General features: G+C 41.5%; 1 protein-coding gene across 1 annotated transcript; it reads left to right on the top strand.

Moving 5' to 3' along the window:
• Positions 1–729: 729 nt before the first annotated feature.
• LOC135211211 (cyclin-dependent kinase 5-like) lies at positions 730–24,107 on the top strand (the record flags this gene model as incomplete). Its single annotated transcript, XM_064244444.1, is given in 5 exon segments — positions 730–923; positions 1,559–1,646; positions 12,669–12,840; positions 20,035–20,246; positions 23,770–24,107. Coding segments are annotated over 5 exon segments (765 nt in total), but the record flags the coding sequence as incomplete, so codon positions are not given.
• Positions 24,108–25,150: the final 1,043 nt, after the last annotated feature.

Raw genomic sequence — 25,150 nt, 5'->3', positions numbered from 1 at the left:
AGCTAAGTATATATCTGACAGGTAAGTTCATTGTATGAAAATGATATTGTTATAATACAATAAAGTTTCATACATACTTACCTGGCAGATATATACGATTAATGGCCCACCCAGCCTCCCCGCAGGAGATAGGTGGAAGAGAGAAAATATGATAGAAAACGGGAATGGTTCCTAGTCCTGCCGCCCAGGGCAGGCAGGTAGATCACCTGACCTACCGGTAGCGAGTGGCGCGAAATTTGAATTTCTGTTGGGGACGACGGAGTCTTAGCTAAGTATATATCTGCCAGGTAAGTATGTATGAAACTTTATTGTATTATAACAATATCATATTAAAAGTACCAAGTTAGCATGGCTTATCACATGACCCAAACTTCTCTTGCACCGTAATATCCCAATGGATTGGCAACATAGCAGTTCAGTTATATTTTAATGTTGATAATGTCATCCCATTTGGAAATCATCTTGTATGGTTATGTATTTGGTATTTAACTCATTGAATTAAATAGTATTGTTTTTCTTGTAAGTCTGTAAAGAAAACACCTAGTATTGATTAGGAGAGTATATAACATTTTTCAATTTCTTCTTGAGTTTGCGTTCTCACATGGACATTCCTGATTTTTTTTACTTATTCAGCCCCTAATGCTTTGTATATGATTATTAATTACAGGTACTATATTGTCCTGTGGTTCAAATTTGAGTATTTATAATGTTTCTCACATCATTTTATAGGGTGTTCCATCATCTGCACTTCGAGAGATATGCCTTCTGAAGGAATTGAAACACAAGAATATTGTACGACTTCATGATGTTTTACATTCAGACAGAAAGTTGACGCTGGTTTTTGAACATTGTGACCAAGATTTAAAAAAATATTTTGATAGTCTCAATGGGGAAATAGATCCTGATATAGTGAAATCTTTTATGTAAGTATGTAATATATATATATTGTTATTTGCAATAACAGTTTTCTCAACATTAACTTACCAAGAAGGTTAAGTTTTTCAAGGTGTCCATACAGAGTAGTACAAGATTCTTATTTTACTTATTTTATGTTGTCCATTACAGTGTCACGTTAGCTTGCAGTTGAGTCACATGTAGGAATTAAGTTTTTATCTTAGGATAAAGTTTGTACACATTTTGTAATTTTTTCTTCCATCCAGGTATTCAGTTCTGTTTGAAGCATTCACTATAATCCACTGACTAATTTATACCAACAATTTGGGTGTTTAAGTGTAATTTTGTCTTATCTTTGAGATGTCACAGACCTCATAGTTAAGTGTATGTTTAGATGTTTTACCTTTTATGTATTATCAGGTGCATTGGTGTAAGGGTAATATTTTTAAGTTAAGAGCAAAAATTTGTAAATTTTTTTTCATTAGCATGATTTTTTTTGTTGTTGTTAGATTTACAATTGACAAAGTATGGTATTAATTATTACTATAGTAGTACTACTGGGTTGTGTCCCCAGCATTTTAAAGCTTTTCAGTCCTTTAAGAGTCAAAAACTAAAAATTATGTTCTATTCATACATGTTACCAAAAGAAAATAAACAATTTCAGGTTCCAACTTTTGAGAGGGCTAGAGTTCTGTCACAGTCGAAATGTTCTTCATCGAGATCTGAAGCCTCAGAACCTCCTTATTAACAAGGTATTGTATCATGTTTTTAATTTTTTTTTTTTTTTTTTGCTGATTTTTGAAAGTTCCTTTGATTTTTGTTAAGGATGAAATCAGTAAAATATAGTACAGCATAATACGTACAGCACTTTCTTGATTTATGTTCACCATTGGAATGTTTAAAACTTGGCAGAAGACTGTGATCTGTATTTTCATAGTGAAAGCATAGGTTCTTATTCCAACAGTCATTTAAAATATGGTGTCACTGAGTTATGTACATCTTCACTTTCTGAAATCTCTACATAGTTACGTTCTGATAAGATTTTTGCGAAACTTCCGGACTTGTAACTCATATTAGCAGAGTGTTTCCTACTGGTTTTAGGGGTAATTGCATTTGATTATTATTATTTACTCTCAGCAGTGTAAGCGTTCCTACTTATATTACATGCTTTATGTTTGTATACGGTATGGATTTTGTAATTGTTTCCTCCACATTTGTAGTTATTCTTATGAATGTATTTATATTGTGCTTGCACTCTGAAGTGTCTTGTGTATTTGCTGTTTGTAAGTATGGCTCAGTGAACATTCTACGTAAGGCCTGCTGGGGAGGGGATAACATGTCTTTGTGTCTTTGCTGGAGACAGGCCTGCACCTGCTTAGTAGCACTTGTCAGGGCCAGCACTGCTTGCTTACTCATGGCTGAAAGACTCCAAGGTGTGGTCACCTGGATGATGGTTGTGTTATTAGAGGAGAGGGACTCATAAGTAGTCTGTGCTGTTGTTGACCTCTGGATCCTACTCTTAGTCGTCTATATTGTGGTTGGCATCTTGAATTTTTTCATTTTCTGTAAGGAAGGTGAAGGAGTGACAGTCTACCAATAATGTACCTTTACCCATAACCCAATCTCTTCATTTGCCTCTCTATTTTTCTGCATACTTTTTAATAGTGTTGCCTACTGCACTTGCTTTGCCCAGTGACCACTCTTTCTACACTACTGTACTTGCTTTTGAGCAGACTTGAGCTTTTTTTGCTGCAGATGTCCAAACATTGGACAACTTTGGTGCTCAGCTGCTGGAGAGGATCTTTTCTTCCATGACCAGAGTTGTTCAAGATCACCTGTGCCAGGTAATTGCCATGGCTGTCTGCCCTGCTACCCACCACATGGCCTACTGTTGCTAAAGAAACTGCAGTGTCTGGTGCTTCAGTTATGATATCTGTTCCTCTGGCACAGTTGATTGCTACTAACGCTGTTGTGATTGCTGTCTTTGCCATGCTTGCAGTAACAGCTGTTCATATTATGTTGGCTTTGCATGCAGTAAGTGCTGATAATTGCCACTTCTTTGCCTATACTACTCTGTTTTTTCCATCTGTCCATCCGCTTGTGGTGTTTTCGCATGGTAACACTGCGTCCCAGGCTGTAAATAGTTACGCTTTGTGTAAGTTTTAGGTAATTAAAAGAATATCTGGGTGTACATTTGCAACTGAAAAGTGTTTTAATAATTTACTGTATGCTAATTACACCGTTAATATTTGAAATAGGGTTATTATTATTGTTGAATGTAAGCTGAATGTAACTATCTAAAGCCCGGGACACAGTGTTACCATACGCAAACACCAATGCCGGATGGACAGATGGAAAAAAACAGAGTATAGTGTAACTATATTTGGTATCACTCCAACTGCACATTCAACTTTTGATTCCTGCCATGCCTGCCCCACATGCTGTTCTGGCACTTGCCTCTCCAACTATGGCTGCTGTTACATCTGCCCTTGCTGTATCCACTTTGCTTGATTTTCCTGCTCTGCCTGACTGTTCCTGCTGTACCAATGATTGTGCCTGCTGCATTTCCTGTATACATAGTTCCTGTTGCATCTTTGGTGTTAGCTGTTCCTGGTCAATCTGCATTCCCCTGCTATGGCAGCAACTCCTACTTCTGTTGAATTTGCTAAGCTGATTGTGTCTGTCACACTGATTGTTACTGATGCCCCTGCTTTGAATCCTTATCCTTAAATGCCAGATAATCATACTGTTCCAGCCTCAGCGTTATTCTGATGTTTGTTGCTGCTTAAGCTGCCTCTCCTGCTTCATCTGGATCAGTTGCTGCTGATTCTTTTGTTTGCCTACTGCCTCCTGAGTAACTGCTGCCTCTGTTTTGCTGGCAACTTTACTCACCATTTCATCATTTTAGGACTTGCAGTCATACCTACCTTCATCTACATTTGTGCCTGTTCATTTAGTAGCTAGTGTCAGTAACTACTTAGCAGTACCGGTAACCATTGTTTCTATTTTGCTCTGCATCTGATGCCTATCATGTTAGTTTGGCTGCTGCAGCACCCCCAGTTGCTCTGCTTTTACTTCCTCTTCCAATGAAAATTCCTACGTACCTCCCATCAATCATAAATGCCACTGAGACTGTAGGACACATTGCCTTGTTCCCAGCACCAAATGTCATCCTCTCCTTTGAGTTTGACACTAGTGGTCATTCAAGCCGAAGTTCATGTGTTTCAGAAATTTGTTACCCTGGGGAAGCCATCATCTAGAAATTGTGATTATTGCAAATTAGGTCCTCGCACACCAGTCACTCAAGACTGGTTCATCCAGAGCTGAGGGTTGCTATGTGCTTGGTTATAGTAGGTCAGAAGATGTGGTAAAGTTTGACTCATTAATGAATATCTCTCCCTTTCACCATCAGTATCCTCTAGGACAAACTTCACTATCTGCTGCAGAACAGGGCTCTTGCCCTGGTGCATAGATCTACCAGAGGAACCCAATTTACCTTCTCACTTTTTCCTTTATCTAGTAATATTCTTGTTCTTGTTCAGCATGATCAGCCTTTTCATCCAGCCTTCACAAAAGAAAGTGTTCTTCATTTGCAACCTTTTCAGCCCCAGTGACCTTTGAAACCTCTAGGTCATAGTCTGCTCTTGTGACTCCACCAGCCAGTAGACTTCTTTTATTCCATCCTCTGAGATCGTCAGTTTAGTTGAGTTTTCTGAGAATGACAGTGAGGAAGCAGCTTTGGCATTCAATCCATCATTCTGATCCTTATTTCATTTGTCCTTAACCTTAAACAAATTTATGGCAACTCAAGTAGACCTGATATATAAAATATCTGTGGTTGAATAAGTTTGTTTATGGCATTATGTTTGAGAAATAAAGAATGCCATAACTCTTTCTAACTTTCAGATGGTTCAGGCCCATACAATAGTGAAAATTTTATGGAATATATTTCTGAAAGGGGCCATAGCATTAATTTAAATTTTAAGTACAAAATTTCAGGTATCACTTTTTAACTGAACTTGACTGAGATAAAAATGCTATTTGAAGTGTTCAAGTGTAAGTTGCTTGCCAAATAAGTAGCTATTCAAGAGCAGTAAGAGTAGGGTTTTTAATGTATTGTGCAAGTGTGTGCTGTAAAAAAAATTGTTCCTAATACTATTACCAAAATTTCCTTCTCCCATCCCTCATGTTGGTAAACTTCTGTGATCCACATAGTCAAGAAGCAAGAGCTTACAGTAGATGTGTCAGGAAGCTATACTTGACAAGGAATATTTTGCATACTGTCTATCATCACCTCTCTCATTTTTCATCAGCAATTCAGCACCATGTTTATATAATTTGTAACCTAGCATTAGTAAAAGCACTATGTTAGTATATCTTAACTATACTTGGTTTTTTTCCATCTGTCCACCCGCCTGTGGTGTTTGCGTATGGTAACATTGCGTCTCGGTCTTTAGATAGTTACATTTAGCTTACATTCAACAATAATAACAATATCCTAGTTTGAATATTAACGGTGTAATTCGCATACAGTAAATTATTAAAACACTTTTCAGTTGCAAATTGACACCCAGATATCCTTTTATTTACCTAAAACTTACACATAGCGTAACTATTTAAAGCCCAGTGTACACATAACGTAACTATTTAAAGCCTGGGTGTCAGTGTTACCATGCGCGACCACCACAGACGGATGGACAGATGGAAAAAAAACAGAGAATAGGCATCAGTGCATTAGTAAAAGTAAAAAAAGATGTTTCATTGGAATATAAAATTTGTGTGAAACCTTGTATGTTTTATGATGTAAAATCTTTTTACAATGGACTTTAGGTCAATGACCTTTAAGATTTGATTTTGCTTGATTGAATATTGAGCGATTTAATAGATTTTAAAACACAAAGACTCCCCCCACATATCTGTACTAGATATTACAATTTCACATGCTCTGTTTATTGCCTACCAGTAAATTTAGGCACTATAAAAAAAAGTGCAAAAGTTAGGAAACATTGAATTTGTTCATGAAACTTACCTGTCAGATATATATATAGCTGTATTCTCTGAAGTCCGACAGAATTTCTAAAACTTACGACACACGTAGTGGGAGTTAGGGTGGTTAGTACCGATTCCCGCCCCCGGCTGGGAGGCGGGTATCAGGAACCATTCCCATTTTTTTTGTTTTTTTTTTTTTTTTCTATCAGATTTCTTCTGTCCCCGGTGTCGTAAACATCTGTTTACACACCTCCGCCTCAGGATTTTGGAAAACTTTTCATTGCTTGAGTATCCTCTTGACTTTTTGGTTTTTTGATTGGATCGATAGCTTGGCATACGTGATTTGGACTGTTTTTTTTAATTTGGCTTAGATTTTTTCCTTAAATATGTCTGGATGTAGTTCGGCTAGCGCCAGGGTGTGTTCGAAAGTGGAATGCAAGGTTAGGCTTCCTAAAGCCTTGGTTGATCCTCACACGTTGTGTAAGGGGTGTAGGGGGCAAGAGTGTAAATATGATTTGCGCTGTAATGAGTGTGAAAGCTTGGATGATTTACAATGGAAGACGTATGAATCCTACGTAAAGAAGTTAGAACGTGATAGGATTAGGAGGTCTTCCTCCAGGAGTAAGTCGGGTAGCAGACAGGGTATTAATGTATCCCCTTCTAACCCTCCTTTAGATTTGTCTCCCCTAACCCTGTAGTGTTGCCTTCGGGCCCTCAAGTGGTGTCGCGGAGGGTAATGCCCTTTCGCTTATTCTGGATTCATTGAAGACGCTTGAATCTAAAGTGCTTGCCTTGAAAACAGGCAAAAATAAGTGCAGTGATAGTGCCCCTAGTGAAGTGGAGGGGGCGTCAGATCGGCCCTATAGCGCCTCTAGGCTGGGACCTCTGCCGGACTCCCAGGACTCAGGGAGAGGGCATGTCGAAGGCCGAAGGAGGGTTACGGGGAACCCCCACCGATCTGGCGTCCCTTCAGCAGTTTCTGTGGACGCTTCCCAGGCTGCTAAGGAGCGTGCTCGAGCACGTATCCTGAAGGATTGTTTCTCGTCTTCCGACGCGTCCTCCCCGCGCAAGGGGTGGGAATCTCGTTCGGATTCGCGACCTTTGAAGAGGACTCTTTGTCTGAGTGGCATTCTTCTCCGGAAAGCGTAGCTTTTCCGCCCCAGAAGAAGTCTAGGACGTCATCCGACGATGACGCCCGCGAGCGCCCCAGTCGCTCTAGAGCCAAGGTGTTTCCTGGGAGAAGGAAGAAGGCGTCCCCTTGCCCCTCTCCTTCTCACAAGCGCAGCTCGTCTCCGCGTAAGGAGACATCTCAGACGGAGATCATCATTGCGATGCAGCGGCAACTAGACGCTTTACTGAAGCAGAAGGAGACGGTACCTCGTCGAAGGAAAGACGATAGACTGCCTATCAAGAGAACTAAGCAGTCTTCTCCAACGGCTCCTTTTTCGTCCCCGTCTTCTGATTTTTCGCCCTCTAGACGTCGTTTTGTTCACCAGGGTTCGTCTAGAGGTGACGTTAGACGCCAGGTTAGAGAGAGTTCTCTGCATGCTCCTCTCTCTTCCCGTAGAGAGGACGCTCGGCGTTCCGACTTCGACGCTTCTGCTGACGACGATTTTGTAGCTGTCGGACGGACTTCTATGCGTTCGGCCCCTCTTCGACATGACAGTGTTGACGCTAGTCGGGCAGTTGATCAAGTTTCTTCGCGGGACGTTCGTAAGGACGCTTTGCGGGACGTTAGAAGAGTCTCCTTGGCGGACGCTCCGTTGGACGCTTCGCTGGACGCTCGGTCGGACGCTGATTTGGACGCTCGAGAGAACGCTACGTTGGACTCTCAGAATGGACGCTCGTAGACGTTCTGGTAAGACCTCTGTGGACGCGAATGTGGAAGTTCGCTGTCACTCGGATGTTGTTCCCGAGACTTTGGCACGTTCGCCTCTAAAGGTGATCCCTGATCCTGTGACTGTTAAGGATCCGTTACCCTCGTCTTCTCTTCATCGTTCAGATAGGAGACTTGGAGCTAAAGGACTTCTGCCTCTTCCTTCGAACTTGCACTCGGGTAGGGAAGAAGGAGAACTTAGCGGTTCTTCGGAGGAGTTTGATGAAGAACAACCTGCTACGTCTGCTTCGTCAGATTATCAAGTTTTGGCACGACTACTTCGTGATTCGTTTGGCGATACTTTTCAGCCTGCTGCTCCTCCTCTCCTCCTTCTCAGTTTTTCGTCGTCGAAGACAAGCAAGTCTCCAGGTTTCGTGAAGATGAAGACGTCGTTATCTACTAGAAGAGCTTTCCGGAAGGTTAAACGCCTGGATGGAGTCTAGGAAGCAAAAGGAAGGACTACTTTCGCCCTGCCTCCGTCTAGACTTAGCGGTAAGGCAGGGATGTGGTATGAGACAGGCGAGGAATTAGGATTGAAGGTTCCTACGTCTGCTCAAGGTGATTTCGCCAGCGTGGTTGATGCCTCAAGGAGGGCCCTTTTAGCCTCAGCTAAAGTATCTTGGACGACTTCCGAACTGGACCATCTTTTGAAGGGACTGTTTAGGTCCTTAGAGGTATTCAACTCTTAGACTGGTGTCTTGGAGCCTTAGACAACCAATCTCGTAAGCCAGACTCGATCAGCTTGGGGGAGCTGTCCAGTGTATTGTCATGCATGGACAAGGCCGTCAGGGATGGCTCAGAGGAGTTAGCCTCTCATTTTTCAGCAGGGGTTCTTAAGAAAAGGTCGCTTTATTGCAACTTCGCGGCTAAGTCTGTCTCTCCCGCACAGAGGACAGAACTTTTGTATGCTCCCTTCTCGAGTCATCTCTTCCCCCAAGCTATGGTGAAGGATCTGGCAGTTAGTCTGCAAGAGAAAGCCACACAAGACCTGTTGGCTCAGTCTTCGAGACGTACGGCTGGCCCTTCAACGTTGTCAGGAACCCAACTGTTTAGAAAGCAGAAGCCCTTTCGTGGAGGGACTTCCGCTAGATCGTCTCCTCGAGGAAGAAGCCTTCCTAGAGGTAGAGCCCCTTCCAAGTCTAGGGCAAGAAGTGAGAGATCGTGCCTTTCAGTCACCGGTAGGAGCCAGGCTGCAGTTGTTTGCAGAAGCCTGGAGAGTAAGAGAGGCAGACACCTGGTCTCTCGACGTCATAGAGAAGGGTTACAAGATCCCTTTCATAAAGCCGCCCCCGTTGACTTCCACTCCCAGGGACTTGTCCCCATCGTATCCTCTAACAAAGCGAAAGATACTTTTCGACCTGCTCGAGCAGATGCTCGAGAACGAGCAGTGGAACAGGTTTTAGACCTGGCAACGCCAGGATTTTACAACAGATTGTTTCTTGTACCGAAACAATCGGGAGGGTGGCGGCCCGTCTTGGATGTAAGTCGTCTAAACCTCTTTTATAGGAAGCAGAGGTTTCAAGATGGAGACACCTCAGTCAGTTCTGGGGGCCTTAAGACCCGGAGATTGGATGGTATCACTCGACCTCCAGGACGCCTACTTTCACGTCCCGATACATCCCCAATCGATGAAGTACCTTCGGTTCGTATTGAAAGGGAAGGTCTTTCAATTCAGGGCTCTTTGTTTCGGACTGAGTACGGCCCTTTTATCTTCACCATCTTAATGAAGAACGTGGCGAGGTGGCTCCATCTTCCAAACATCAGAATCTCGCTCTATCTGGACGACTGGCTCATACGAGCCTCCTCGCAGACCCGGTGCCTGAAGGACTTGCAAACGACTCTGTCTTTAGCTCGTCCCTGGGACTTCTTGTGAACTTCGAAAAAGTCACATCTGACCCCAACACAGTCCATCGTGTATCTGGGGATTCAGATGGATTCAGTGGCTTTTCGGGCTTTTCCGTCCCAGGAACGTCAGCAACAAGGCATAGAAAAAGTGTCGGCCTTTCTAGGAAGGATTCATGCTCGGTGAGGGAATGGATGAGTCTGCTGGGGACCATTTCCTCGCTGGAGAAGTTTGTTTCCCTGGGGAGGCTACACCTCCGACCTCTTCAGTTCTTTCTGTCGGACAGCTGGACAGAAAAGGACAACTCGACATGAAAGTTTAAGCATCTCGAAGAGGTGAAGAACCATCTAAGATGGTGGCTCGATCCGTGGAAGCTGTCAGAGGGCATATCCCTCAAGCTTCAGAACCCCGACCTAGTGTTGTTCTCCGACGCGTCATCCACGGGGTGGGTGCAACTCTAGGGGGGGAGGAAGTGTCAGGTACCTGGAGAGGGGAACAGGTAACCTGGCATATCAACTTTCAAAGAGCTGGCAGCGGTTCAATTAGCGCTCCAGTTCTTTCCAGAACAAAGTCTCCCGTCGTGTAGTTCAAGTCAACTCGGACAACACCACAGCCTTGGCATACTTGAAGAAACAAGGAGGAACACACTCTCGCTCCCTGTTTTCTCTTGCGAAAGAGATCCTACTTTGGGCAAAGGAGAGAGAAGTCACAATATTGACAAGATTTCATTGCCGAGTCGAGAACGTCCGGGCAGATCTCCTCAGTCGACAAGGACAGTTATTGCCAGAGCGATGTTTGGACTGCTCAATCAAGAAGTATGCCAGGAACTGTGGGGTCTTTGGGGATGCCCCTTAGTGGACATCTTTGCAACATCAAGGACGGCCGAGACTTCCTCTGTATTGCTCCCGGTTCTCGATCCGGGAGCAGTAGCAGTAGACGCCCTTCTATGGGATTGGACGGGCCTGGATCTCTACACTTTTCCCCCCTTCAAGATCCTGGGGGGAGGTGATGAGAAAATTTTGCAGCATCGGAGGGGACGAGGTTGACTTTAATCGCCCCCTTTTGGCCCGCAGCGATCTGGTTCACAGAGGTGATGTTCTACTAGTGGATTATCCGAGATCTCTTCCGTTAAGGAGAGATCTACTCAAACAGCCCCACTTCGTAGAGGTACCACAAAAACCTCTCCGCTCTGAGTCTGACTGCGTTCAGACTATCCAAAAGTTGGCCAGAGCGAGAGGTTTTTCGAAATCAGTGGCTAAAGCTATCGCCACCGCGAGGAGACCATCATCAATCGCGGTTTACCAATCGAAGTGGGCAGCCTTTAGAAGTTGGTGTAAGAGAAAAGGAGTTTCCTCTACCACTACCTCTGTGAGCCAGATCGCCGACATTCTTGCTTTATCTGAAACAAGATCTGAAGTTGGCAGTGTCAACTATTAAAGGCTACAGAAGCGTCCTATCTGTAGTTTTTCGCCATAGAGGCCTTGACCTCGCTAACAACAAGGATCTCCATGATCTATTGAGATCTTTCGAGACGACCAAGGTACCACTACCGAAGCTACCTTCGTGGAACCTGGATGTGGTCCTCAAATATTTAATGTCAAATCGCTTTGAACCTCTTTCCTCTTCGTCTCTACGAGATTTGACGAAGAAACTGTATTCCTAACTGCTCTGGCGACAGCGAAGAGAGTTAGCGAAATACAGGCTATCAGCAAACACGTCGGTTTCAAAGGGCATAATGCAGTCTGCTCTTTTGAGTATGTCGTTTCTGGCCAAAAACGAAAACCCTTCCAATCCGTGGCCTAGAACATTCGAGATCAAGGGTATGGCAGAGATCATTGGTCAAGAGCCAGAAAGAGTCCTGTGTCCTGTTAGGGCTCTTAGAGAGTATATTTCGTAGAACGAAGGATTGCCGAGGTTTCTGCGGAGAACTTATGGTGTTCGGTCAAGAGACCAAACATGCCCATGTCCAAGAATGCACTGGCATTCTTTTAAGGAACACCATTAAAGAGGCGCACGCTTCTTGCAAAGACAGCGACTTGAAGATACTAAAAGTTAATGCGCACGAAGTAAGGGCTATTTCGACCTCAATAGCCTTTCAGAAAAACATGGCTCTTAAAGACATTTTAAGTGCTACTTTTTGGAGGAGTAACTCAGTGTTCACCTCGCACTACCTTCGGGAGGTGAGAACGACCTATGAAAGCTGTTCTACTCTCGGACCATACGTCGCCGCAGACACTATTTTGGGGGCAGGAGGTAGCACTCATCCTTTCCCATAGAAAAGGGTAGGTGAGTTTTTAAATATTTGTATGTTTATGGTTGTAGGGTCGGCTGCCGAGTACAGTCGTCCCTTCCTTTAGCCTTTGGTATATGGGAGTTTGTTGTTAGGCTAACTTAGGTGGTGGTTTTTGCCTCGTTGCCCTCAGAAGTATGGTCATGGTCTAGTCACATTGTGGTCCCGTCCCCGTTGACAGATCATCTAGAGCGCACCAACTACACAGGTCACTACCTTGTTGGTAACTCTAGTGAAGCAGAAGCAGGCTTGGGTGACAGTAATCACGAAGTCAGCTATGGCTAACATGTAAGGAAACCAAGATGTCAATCATATACATTTATATGTTTTCTAAAATCCTTTTTCTGTCTCTCCCACCGCCAAAGGTGGGATTCAGCTATATATATATCTGACAGGTAAGTTTCATGAACAAAATGATATTGTTAAGATACAATAAAGTTTGTTCATACTTACCTGGCAGATATATATATTTTTAGTACCCACCCACCTCCCCTCAGGAGACAGTGGAGATAGAAATCTGATAGAAAATGGGAATGGTTCCTGATACCCGCCTCCCAGCGGCGGGAATGGGTACTAACCACCCTAACTCCCACTACGTGTGTCGTAAGTTTTAGAAATTCTGTCGGACTTCAGAGAATACAGCTATATATATATCTGCCAGGTAAGTATGAACAAACTTTATTGTATCTTAACAATATCATATTTAATCTTTTCAAGAACTGTGGCTGCTGATATTGTATTCAGTCATGTTTAATTTTCTTTATTATTCGTTCCAGAATGGGGAGTTAAAACTAGCAGATTTTGGCCTTGCTAGAGCTTTTGGTATTCCAGTAAGATGTTACTCAGCAGAAGTAGTCACGTTATGGTATCGGCCACCAGATGTTCTCTTTGGAGCAAAATTATACAATACCTCTATTGATATGTGGTCGGCTGGTTGTATATTTGCTGGTAAGTAATGGCAAATAAGGTACAGTTTATAGTGGTCCCCAGGATAGATTTTGAAAATTATGTCTTACTAAATATATGAGAATTGTGAGATCTGTATTTGCTACATTGCATTATTTGACAGACTCCAAAGGCCTTGTGATTACCAACATTGAGAAGTGACAGTATTTTTTTCACACTTTTACCCAAATAAAATTGTCCTAAATCCTCCCATTTACAAGTGGGGCACTGTAAGGTAGCTTATCTTTAAAAATCATTTTTATTGCAGTGTCTTACCGAACAATTATACAGCTGTAGGTTCCCTACGAATGGCAGACAATAGATTCAAAACTTCTGCGGTGGCACCGCCATCGCTGATGTAGGTGACGTCATCTCCCTCCACTCGAGGGAGCTATAGGTACAACTGCCCAGGTAACATCAATTCGTTCTCTGCCGGCTTCTGGTGAACATCGGTGGTCGGTGCAGACTTTTTTCATCATTTGTTGAGAAGTATTATCTCTCCAATATCAGTGAAGTATTCAACTCCGTGTTTGTAGGATTGAAGCTGAATTTCTTTTCTGCAATTTTGTGGTCTTACCATCATGTCGGACTCTAGTCCTTCAGTAGTTAGGTTTTGCGCCGGAGGGTGTAAAACTAGGTTAGTTAAATTAATTTATGATTCGCACACTAAGTGCATTAAGTGCAGGGGTTGTGAGTGCTCTAGAGAATCTACTTGTGATGAGTGCAAGGATTGGAGTGAACAACAGTGGAAAGTTTTTGTTTCTCACTCGGGGAAGATAATTAAGGATAGGAAGAGGAAGGCGGCTCTCAGAGCTGAAAGTAAGACTAGTTTAGCTTCTTCTGCTTCTTCTATCAAAGCACTTATTCCTTCTCCTTCTCCTCTTATTATGTCTCCGATCTTGAGTCCTCCTACTCTTGCTTCTGTAACTCCCATGCCAACTTCCCGTGGAGTTTGTCCTGACACCATTGCCAGCCTCGAGTCTAAATTTGAAAAGAAATTTGATGTACTGTATTAGCTAATACGGTTATGCAGTTAGGTTTATCTGTAAAATCTTTCATAGAAAAGACTTCTAGTGCAGTGAAAAGTGTCAGTGAAGTGCAATCTGAGGGGGTGGCTGTTTGTCCCGATAGTCTCCTAGACGAAGGTCCCTGTCCCTCTCCACCGCCTCGGGGAGTAGACGTACCGGAGGTCCAAGGGAGACTGTCGGGGTTTGCCCACAGACAGTCGCTTCCTCTGTCGATCCTGTGGTGCGACAGCAGGATTCGAATAAACACTATTGGAAAGGTGTGTCATTCCGTAACCAGTTATCGACAGGGTCGAGTGATTCGCCGCCGGTTAGACGTCATAAGTGGCGTGATTCTTCAGCCTCACGTACGTTGAAGAGACGTTCGACTGCAGAGGTGTTCTCTCCGCCCCCTGTGAAGAGGAACAGAGAAGTAGATAACTCTCGTCCGTCGTGTAGTGTAGCTACATGGACTTTGCCTCTTATTCTTTCGACAGCGACAGCCTCCTTTGACTCGATTGTGGAACGACCGATTCTGAGTTCGTCAAGATCTTTGACTCATCAAGCTGTCGAAAGTTTACCTTCGACTTTGCATGCGACAGATAATTCAACTGGCACGAGGCCTCTGGTGTTGATCATGTCGAAGTCCACAACCCCAGTTGCTACAACTTCAACTCAAGAAGACGAGAATCTAGTTCCTTTACGTCGACAGTTGCAAGAGGTGATGAACTGGATGAAAGAAAGCAAACAATGTACGAAGAACAATGAGTCGAATCAAGAACCCTCTCTGTCCCCTATCTCTTCGGATGATGAGGAGGACTTCGAAGCGGACTCTATCCCTCTCTCGTGCTATTCGAAGCTTTTACGCTACCTTCTGGACATGCACCCGGATTACTTCGTAGCAGCTGCTCCAAGGTCGCCTGCTTCCATCTTCCTGATGAGAAGGAAGAATTTTGATCCTCTTCTCCCGAAGCTCGTACTTTCCAAGGCTGCTAAACATTTGCTTTGTGATATAGTAGACTGGTTGAAGTTCAAGAGAGAGCTCGGGAAAGCAACTTTCGCCTATCCTCTGTCGAAACTTGTTAAGAAGAGATATAGGTTCTACGTAACCAGAGAAGCCCCCTCTATGGGAGTGTCTGCCTCCTCCCAGGGGGACTTCTCTGGCCTGGTGGATGCAAATAGGAGGTCCGCGTTTGCAGCAGCTAAAATATTCTTTACATCGCCCGAGTTGGACCATTTGATAAAGAATATTTTCAAGATTTTAGAGATTATGAGCTTCTTGGACTGGACGATCGGAGCCCTCGCTACAAAAATAGAGGACTGCCCTACTCTCCAGGAGGACCTGACATCGTACTGGCTTGGGGTTTTGTCATGTGCCAACAAATCAGTTCGGGATGGTTGCGATGAGGTGGCCTCTTCTCTTTGCATTCAGGACTCTCAAGAAAAGACAGCTCTGGTGTTCTTTTGTTTCGAGAGGAGTCGCTTCGCCTCAGAAGTCCGCCCTTTTGTGTTCTCCTCTCGACAAGGATCATCTGTTTCCCCAAGACACTTTCCGCACTGGAAAAGAAATCTACTCTTGACTTACTTGCTCAGTCTTCTAAACGAGTTAAACCCTCGACTGTGACGCCTACCACCTTGGAATCACCCTTGCAGAAGAAACCCTTTCGAGGGGGTAGGTCTAGGCCGTTCATCAGGCCTCTATCGAATTTACGACAACCGACCAAGTCCTCGACCAAACCCGACACGAAATCGTCCAAGTGATCCTTCAATCCTTCATGCTCCGGTAGGAGGCAGACTGAACCTCTTTTGGGAGGAATGGAGTCACTGAGGGGCAGAGCCCTGGGTGACCCAAGTTCTCCGGTTCGGTTACTCCATTCCTTTCAAAGACACTCCGCCTCTATCCAATGTTCCCATCGCATTACCCGCCTACTCTCCAGTCTCGGAGAAGTTTGTAGCTTCAACCCGAGAAATAGAGACTCTCGTGCAGAAGGCTGTCATAGAGGAGATAAGCGACAGACCATCCCAGGGGTTTTACAACCGTCTACTCGTAGTCCCCAAGTCATCGGGGGGCTGGAGGCCCGTACTGGATGTAAGCACACTGAATTTGTTCGTTCAGAAGACCAAATTCAATATGGAAACGACTTGTTCAGTGTTGGAATCCTTTCGCCAAGGGGACTGGATGGTATCCCGGGATATGCAGGACGCATACTTCCACATCCTAATTCACCAGGACTCCAGGAAATACCTTCGGTATGTGTTCATGGGCAAGACCTACCAGTTTCGAGCTCTTTGCTTCGGCCTCTCGACAGCACCGCAAGTATTCACACGAGTGCTGACTCCTCTGGGAAAGTGGTTACACCTCCTGGGCATCAGAGTGTCACTCTACCTAGATGACTGGCTTCTCCGCTCCTCTTCAGAAAGCCAGTGCATGAAGGATCTCAAGAGGACTCTTTCATTAACTCACTCGTTAGGTCTTCTTATAAACGATGAGAAATCTCAGCTAATTCCGACTCAGAACATTCTCTATTGGGGATGACTCTGAACTCTCGAGTTTTTCGGGCTTTTCTTTCACTAAAGAGAGTCCAGTCGTGTGTGGAAGTAGTTCAGGACTTCCTGGACCGCAAGTCCTGTTCTGCCAACCTTTGGACCAGTCTGTTAGGAACACTAGCTTCGGTGGAACAGTTTGTCAAACTCGGAAGACTGCACATGAGGCCCCTACAATTCTTCCTGAAGGCATCATGGTGCAGAAAGACTCAACCGGACTCGACAGTATTCTCGATTTCAGACGAAATCAAGGAGGACTTAGCGTGGTGGCTTTCAAAACCAAGACTGGTAGAGGGTCTTTTGCTTCGTCTGCTCCACCCAACCCTTCAGTTCTTTTCAGACGCCTCCGATGCAGGTTGGGGAGCCCTGTTGGGGAAGAACGAAACGTCAGGGGAATGGTCGGAAACACAGCCCTCTCTTCATATCAACGTGAGGGAGCTATTAGCAGTGTTCCTGGGACTTCAGGCGTTCTCGCATCTCGTGACGGGACAGGTGGTAGCAGTTCACAGAGACAACTCCACAGCATTTTCCTACATCAGGAAACAAGGGGGAACGCACTCCTTCACCCTCTACAACCTTGCAAAAGATCTGCTTTTATGGGCAGAAAAATGTCAAGTTACGCTGGTCCCTTGATTTATTCAAGGGAAAATGAATTTGTTGGCGGATGAACTAAGTCGCCGTCATCAAGTACTGCCGTTAGAATGGACTCTCAATGCGAAGGTCTGCATAGACCTATGGAAACTTTGGGGAAAGCCGATGATAGACCTCTTTGCAACCTCGAAGAACAACTGCCTTTCGATGTGTTGCTCTCCAGTCCCGAACTCTTTTGCATGGTCAGTCGACGCAATGTTACTAGACTGGTCGGGCCTGGAAGCGTACGCCTTTCCCCCGTTCGGCCTAATAAGACAGGTGCTGAACAAAGTGTCATTCCACAAAAATGTTTCTCTGACACTAGTCGCTCCATTCTGGCCAAGGAAAGAATGGTTCCCAGACCTCCTCGACTTGCTCGTAGACTTCCCCAGACTTCTTCCATTAAAGAGACGTCTACTCAGACAACCACACATCGAAAGATTCCACCAAGGATTATCCGCTCTGGCACTAACAGGATTCAGACTGTCAGGAGTCTCGTCAGAGCGAAAGGTTTTTCGAGACGAGCTCCAGAAGCTATTGCGAACTGCAGAAGAGATTCTTCTAACAGACTATACCAGTCTAAATGGGGAGTGTTTCAAAAATGGTGTAGACAGAATAAAGTCTCTTCTGAAACATCTGTGAATGAAATAGCTGTTTTCCTTCTTTTCTTAAGGGACGTTAAGCGCCTTTTGACGATTAGGGGATACAGAGCGATGCTGGCTTCAGTTTTTAAACAAAGAGGACTAGACCTATCCACAAATAGTGATCTTTCCGATCTGATTAAATCATTTGAGACTTCTAAATCATCAAAGGGCTTGATAGCATGGAATCTCGATATAGTTCTTAAACGGCTTTCAGGTCCTCCCTTTGAACCGTTACTTTCTTCGTCTATGAGGAATCTCACCAAGAAGACGTTATTTTTAGTTGCATTGGCATCAGCTAGACGAGTTAGCGAGCTACACACGATGGACAAAAAGGTGGGATTTTCTCAAGGCGAAAAACCCTTCTAATCCGTGGCCACATAACTTCGTTCTCAAGAACCTGACAGACTTGATAGGCCAGGAAGAAGAAAGGCTCTTATGTCTCGTGTGGTCATTAAGATATTACCTCAGCAGAACGGAGAAGATTAGAGGTCAATCGAATTGTTTGTGGTGCTCTGTTAAAAATCCCTCTTGCCCTCTCTCAAAAAACGCTATTTCCTTTTTTCCGAGAGAGTTAATTGTCGAAGCACATTCTCAAGCTAACGACGCAGTGTTTCCTTTACTGAGAGTGAAAGCGCACGAAGTTCGAGCGGTAGCGACTTCCCTCGCTTTTCGACACAACTTGTCGCTATCCGCTATCCTCCAAAGTACCTTTTGGAGGTCTAAATCTGTGTTTGCTACACATTATTTGAAAGAAATCGAGACAGTGTTCGAAGATTGTAAGTCTCTCGGTCCACTTTCGGTAGCTGGCATGGTGTTGGGAGAAACGACATAGGGGGTTGCTCCCTCTGTTAGCCTATGTTTCGCCTTGTATCAAGGTTGACGAGTTAAAGGGAAGTCTGGGTGTACAAGGTACCTGGAGTACTCACCAGTCATTTTAGTGTTAGTTTTGGTGGGTAAAGGTTTTTATTTCTGTGTAGGTGACAGTTTTTTCATGTTGGTTATTTCTGGTCTTAGCCCAGGGCAAGGGGTAAAGGTTTTTATTTCTGTGTAGGTGACAGTTTTTTCATGTTGGTTATTTCTGGTCTTAGCCCAGGGCAAGGGCAATATTTTGTTGTATCTTCGTTGAGTCAGCGGTGAGCACCATGACTACGAGGATATTCCACTCCATGTAGAGGCACCCATTGGTCATACTCCAAGCCTTCTACTACGTAAGATGAGCACCGACCAAAGGCAGTATTCTCCTGCAGTAGCTCTCTTACAAGGTAAGGTACAACAAGCACTAACAGTGCTTTTGGGTATACTTTATTTTCAAGAATCATATGTTATTTTTTAATTAAACCTTACATCCACAGCCCCCCCCATCCTTGCAATGGGTAATTAGCTGTATAATTGTTCGGTAAGACACTGCAATAAAAATGGAATTTTCATTATAAAATGAAATTTTATTGCATACTTACTGAACAATTATTAATCAAATCCCTTCCTCCTCCCCACAGGTGGATGGCTGGGCAGAACAAATTAATGTTACCTGGGCAGTTGTATCCGTAGCTCCCTCGAGTGGAGGGAGAATACGTCACCTACATCAGCGATGGTGGCGCCACCGCGGAAGTTTTGAATCTATTGTCTGCCATTTGTAGGGAACCTACAGCTGTATAATTGTTCGGTAAGTGTGCAATAAAATTTTATTTTATAATGAAAATTCCATTTTGACTGAACTCATGTTTAGCCTTTGATACTGAAATGCAAAATTACTCACAGCTTGTCTTCAACATGGGATAGCTGAATTTGAGTAGATCATTGTTTACAGTTCCTTGGATTTTAAAACCTTGTTCATGTTACTGTCAATGTTTGAGGTAGAGAGAATTTATGTTTGTGAGCTTTGAAAGTGCATCACTAAGTGGTTTTTACATGCTGTTTGATTCTAATGGATATAAGCCTTTTCTCCTGCTTTGAAATTCCTTTTAAGTCTTCTCCTCTTTCTTATATTGCACAAACTGTGATGAGCTTTTAATAGAATCAGACATTTTGAAGAGCTGCAGACCTTGGTTCTAAGGCATGTGTTAGCATTCCAACTGTCTCTTAGTCTTCAGGAGACAGCCAAAATTTGTCTTATTTTTTTAGTGATATGAAAACCATTAGACCATTTATGATTCTGTAAAAACAATTGTTCAAGACTTTGCATTAATCCCTTTGGCAAGCTATATGAGAGTCTGAAAATATGAATAAGTGATCTCATAATTCTAAGGTGTATTTTTTAGAAATACACCTTAGAATTATTTTATCAACATTCTAGGCCACCCATCATTACAAAACTGAGTGATTTTATTTTCATTGTGAATCTTAATGACGTTACTCCTTGTCTTTTCTGTCACCAGAGTTGGCAAATGCTGGGAGACCATTGTTTCCAGGTAGTGATGTAGATGATCAGCTGAAACGAATATTTAAACTTCTTGGCACGCCAACAGAAGATACTTGGCCAGGGATGACTTCTCTTCCAGACTATAAAACTTTCCCTTTATATCAACCTACAATGTCATTAGCCCAAGTGTGCCCAAAACTTAGCAGTAAAGGTCGGGATTTGGCTCAGGTAAGAATTTTGTTGTGAAACTTGTCCTTTCAGATGCTAACCTGCACCACTTTCAAATTTGGTAATGAAGATTAGGACAGTACAGCATAAAAGATATAAATATAAGATGCTTTAGAAAATTCTGTTTTTGAGGGCTTGTTTCATCAAGATATGTATAGACCTATTAAATTAAGGAAATACCCATAAATTTGATAAAATTTAGGAAAGGCTAAGAAATAGTGGATCTCATCAAAATATTATAAAATGAATTGTGGCATTAGATGTCATCAGAGACTGTAAACATATTTTAAATGGTAATGGTGCCTTAAATTCAATGAGTTTCTAAAACATTTTCAAGTGCAATAGAGTTCTCTGCAGTCTTGAATGTTCTTGAATTATCATATTACAGTATGTATTCAGTATTTTTTGAAAAGCAAAGTCTTCAGAACTACGAAGCTTTTGTCTAATTCTTTCATCTCATTTTTTGTGTACATTATCAGCACTGATAAGTTATGATTTGTAAGAATAAGTCAATGACATTTGCAAACCTGTTATACTTGGGATGGTGAGTACGTATACTACAGCTTGGTATAGCTCACTCCACACAATTTTTTTTGTTTTTTGCTTAATTATGACCACTTTTAGCAATCCCATCATCATTTATTTCACCCTGACTCATTACTTGTAGCATAGCATAATATGTTTATCAACACGAATTCTAGACATCAAATTCTTACTGAAAAGGAAAAAGAAGTTCGACTGTTGTAGGTAAGTTAATGCACACACAGGGTCCAGTGATTATGTTTCAGTATATCTATGTGTGTGTGTGTGTGTGAGTGTGATTGTGTGGACACATTAACAGATCCCAAAACTCCCTAGGTATTGGGATTGAGTCATAAGAAACCCATCAGTCATAATTAGCCTTAATTCAGAGTGTCAAATTCTCCAGTCATTTAACTTCCAAAGCATTGCATACAGTAGGAAAATACCCTGAAAACCACCTACTGTAGTACATACTTCTTGTTCTTATGTATAGGTAAGAAGAAAATACTAGCTTTATTATTTTGTCTCTCTCTGTTGAGACCTCATCCTTTTGGATTTTTTATCCCCCTCTTATTTTGTTTTGTTTTGAAGAGAAATTGATCATCATAATTAATTTGTATTAATTTTGTGTATTAATTTTCTTCATGTTTATTTATTTTCTTCCTTTTCCCTTTGGCTCATCATTGCTTGAGGGTTAGGTTTTACCTTATTATTAATTGCCTTCTTGTTTATAGACAGTTCAGTTAGATATTTTGCACAACAGTATTAGTTCTTGTATGTATTTAGGTATTAGCTTTGCTTGTGAGGTTACGACATGTTAGAACATTTTGTATGGTATAAATTTGGTCGAGTTTATTTTACTTACCTTGGTTTTAAGTTGAAGTATTGTATAGTGTACAAACTTTTGTTTCCTCTAGGCAGTTACCTTGTTTGTTTACAGCTGTAAGTTATAATTTTATTAACTGCACTTTTCATTTGCATTGACATATGTTGACTCTTAAATATAACCTTAACTGTGCTGTGTTTTGCAAGGTATTAACCATGATTTAACAGTTAACGATGTTTAGTGCTTTATTTTTCATAATTAAAATTGTCCAGGTGTCCAAGAGAATTTGCTAAGTCTTCTTGGTAAGGTTGTCTCCTGGGTATTCATATCCCTTCTTGAAACAGCCTCACTTGTTTGTGAGTTGATGCTGTAGCTCTGGCCCCATCGAGGTTTTACTGTCAATGCTGCTTCACAGTTGGTGGGACATGGAGCTCATCCTTCCTTCCAGCCCTTTTCTTTTATGGTGACTGTTTCTGTTACAGCAGGATTTTTGTCTGAGCCTGTTGTTGTTAAGGTTTGATTACATTCGGTAATCAGTTTCTATGAACTCTATCGTGCCTGTTTTTCGTGATATCACAAGCAGCAGTCCCTCCAGACCATACAGCCATTTATATTTCTAACTTGTGCAATGTCAACTTTGGCTGTTTCTTCTCTTATTGAAGTAATATCTGTTCCTGCCACCATTTTTGTCACAAATGCAACACTTGCAATTTTGTCACTCCCTATTCAAGTTTTGGTGAGATTGTTGTTGGAGGTTACAACAATAACAATATAGTTCTGACCTTTTCAAGCCCTAGATCATCTTTTTCAGCGCCTTCAGCCATGATTGTAAAGACAAGTCATGTCCCTCCAGATCAGGGAATACTTATATCCTTAATTTTTTGCTAAAAATCTCCAGCTTAATATTTATCATTTGGGGTGGTCATCTGCTTCTTTCTTGTTTTTCTTTTCTCAGCTTTTAATGTTTTCATTGCAACCAAATAGTTTTGAGAAATTACTTTTTTAACCAGAGGGACCAATTTTGCAATAAAATCACTGATCATCTTGTAGGGCATTTCAGTGCAGCAACTGTGCTTTTTCACATGTACTTTTAAATTTGTCTGCCATCAATTAGGAGGATTCAACAGATAAATTACTGTATTTTCATTTTTGTCATCTTTTCAATATTTTGAAATTTTATATGCATAATTTTCAACTTTTCTTGGTCATGCCAGTACTGCTTGATGTCTTTTCAGACACATTGATGACATTTGCTTTTGATCATGATTGTGTTGAACTACCGTAAATAAGTATCTATATATGAAAATATCTCTTGCAAATATGACAAGGGTTGGGGTATGTTGTCTGTTACATGAATTTACTGTATTTTATTATAATGTAGGGCTTCTTATAAAAACAATGTCTACTTCAATCCACCCTTCACACTTGAAGATACTATAAAAGCATCATATGAGGCTTTAGATGTGTAGCAGATTCCAAAATTTTTGGAATTGTCATTATCATGGAAAAATTCCCTGAAAAGTCGTATCATGTCCCTCCTTAAAAAAAAGTAACATTTTATTTTACTAACAGAAACTTCCTGTCAATAATTGATTGGTACAGTTCTACTGTCACTTGTCAAGGCTTAGGAATGCCATTTGATGACAGTAAGTAAGGGCCTACTTCCAAGTGGTGGGATCAAATAAGAGACGTAATTCTACTTCTTTCAAGAATATCTTGTCTTGTGGCTAACCTTTGCGCAGTGAGTGATATAATGAGCAAAATAAGAGGTACATTGATGATGTATTACTGTTCAAAATTTTGCATAGTGTCGGTAATTTACAGTAAATTTTACTTGAGGGATGACTGAACGTGTGTATCTGAAGAAAAATATTTTGGTAAGGTTATTCCATATACAGTATTATGATTATGAATTATTTTCCCAAATACTTAAAATTTTCTAAACAAAACTTCATTTTTAATATCAATGCAACGTTATGTATTGTTTTTTGTCCTTTTAGGAACCAGTTCATTCACTGTCGAACCATAGATGTCACTACCATTGAGTGTTTGCTTGGTCATACTTGATTATAATTATAATTCATGTGTATACTGTATATCATTGTGTTGCATTGTCTCATTTTGAAAGCAGCTTACTGCTCAGTATTATGTTGGGTCATTTTTTTTTGTTTTCAGCGACTCTTGATCTGCAACCCAGCAGTAAGAATGAGTGCAGAAGATGCTATGAATCATTCTTACTTCGCTGATCTTCCTCCTTCTATTCGTAATGGTTAAATAAACATAAATTAGGACACTTTTTATGAGAACTGAATTCATAATTGCTAGGAATAAGATATGAAATGATAAAATTTATTTTGAATTTGTATACCAAATATAGATTTCAGAACCTTTAGGAATCTTAGATTTCTCTACTTCTTAATGTAAATTTCAAATCCAATGAAGTAAAACCTTATACATAAGATTGAGTTAGAAAGGTGGTACTACAATTCCTTTCTGTGTATGTATTGTATCATGAATTGCTGTGCTGTGCTGTACCTTAATGAAGTGCTGTCCTTTATAACCCTCCAATGATTCTGCTGGAATGGTCTGATTACTAAACTTATAGGAAAGGTAAGAAATTTGTATTGATGGTTGTGTATGCCATAACTTTTTTTTTCATAAAATAGCATAATACTTTATGTTCCAAAGATTAGGTTACATTCCATTTTATGTAATTAACTTTTTTCTTCATTTGTAAACACTTATCCTCAGCTGTATATCTTATTTACTTCAAGCATTATATCAGTATTTTAAGTTTTTTGTATAGTATTTAAAAAGATCATTTATTTTATCTATGTAAGTAATCTCTTAAGAACACTTTTTTTTTTTTCTTTTTGAGCATTTATATCATGAATACGTATTTATAAGTCTTTGTTCATTACTTAGTTTTAATTTTCGTAGAATTTGCAGTGTCACAAGTATTACAAAAGAACAGTGATTTAGTAAATATAAAAAAAGAGAAGACAGGGAGGATTGTTAGTGGATGCAGTACTTAAAATTTGTAACTGTTTAGTCTTGAACTGGTGCATGAGAATACTACATACTTGCCTTATACATCCACAACTTGTCTCAGTAGGACAGTATCCAAAATTCATGCTAATCAGAGAAATCATTTTCAGCCAGAATTGTTTCATCTTTCAGTATCCAGCTTATTCCATTTCCTGTCTTTTTGTTGGATTTGTTATTTTCCCTAATATTTGATAATACTACAACTTTTCATCATCATAGTGCTAAATATATTTTATTTGTCATCTCTAGTGTTTTATTATGTACTTAATCATCTTCAGTTTTTGAAGTGATTGCCAGTAGAGTAAGTTAAAGGCATTTCTGGAGAACAAATACCTTATGAGCACTAAGAGGAGATGACAAAATACTATACGTATAGTCAAATGAGGTTCATTCAACAAAAAATCACAAATGATCAGAACCCATTGACCAGCTGATCACCTTTCAAACAGTAACCAGTTAGGTATAACCTAGATAAGATCACAAGATTCTAGCGCCCAGTTACTAATTG

This window comes from Macrobrachium nipponense, chromosome 4 (genome assembly GCF_015104395.2).
Source record: "Macrobrachium nipponense isolate FS-2020 chromosome 4, ASM1510439v2, whole genome shotgun sequence".
NCBI lineage: Eukaryota > Metazoa > Arthropoda > Malacostraca > Decapoda > Palaemonidae > Macrobrachium > Macrobrachium nipponense.
Note: the sequence above shows the minus strand (reverse complement) of the source record. Positions and strands in the feature narration are given on the sequence as shown.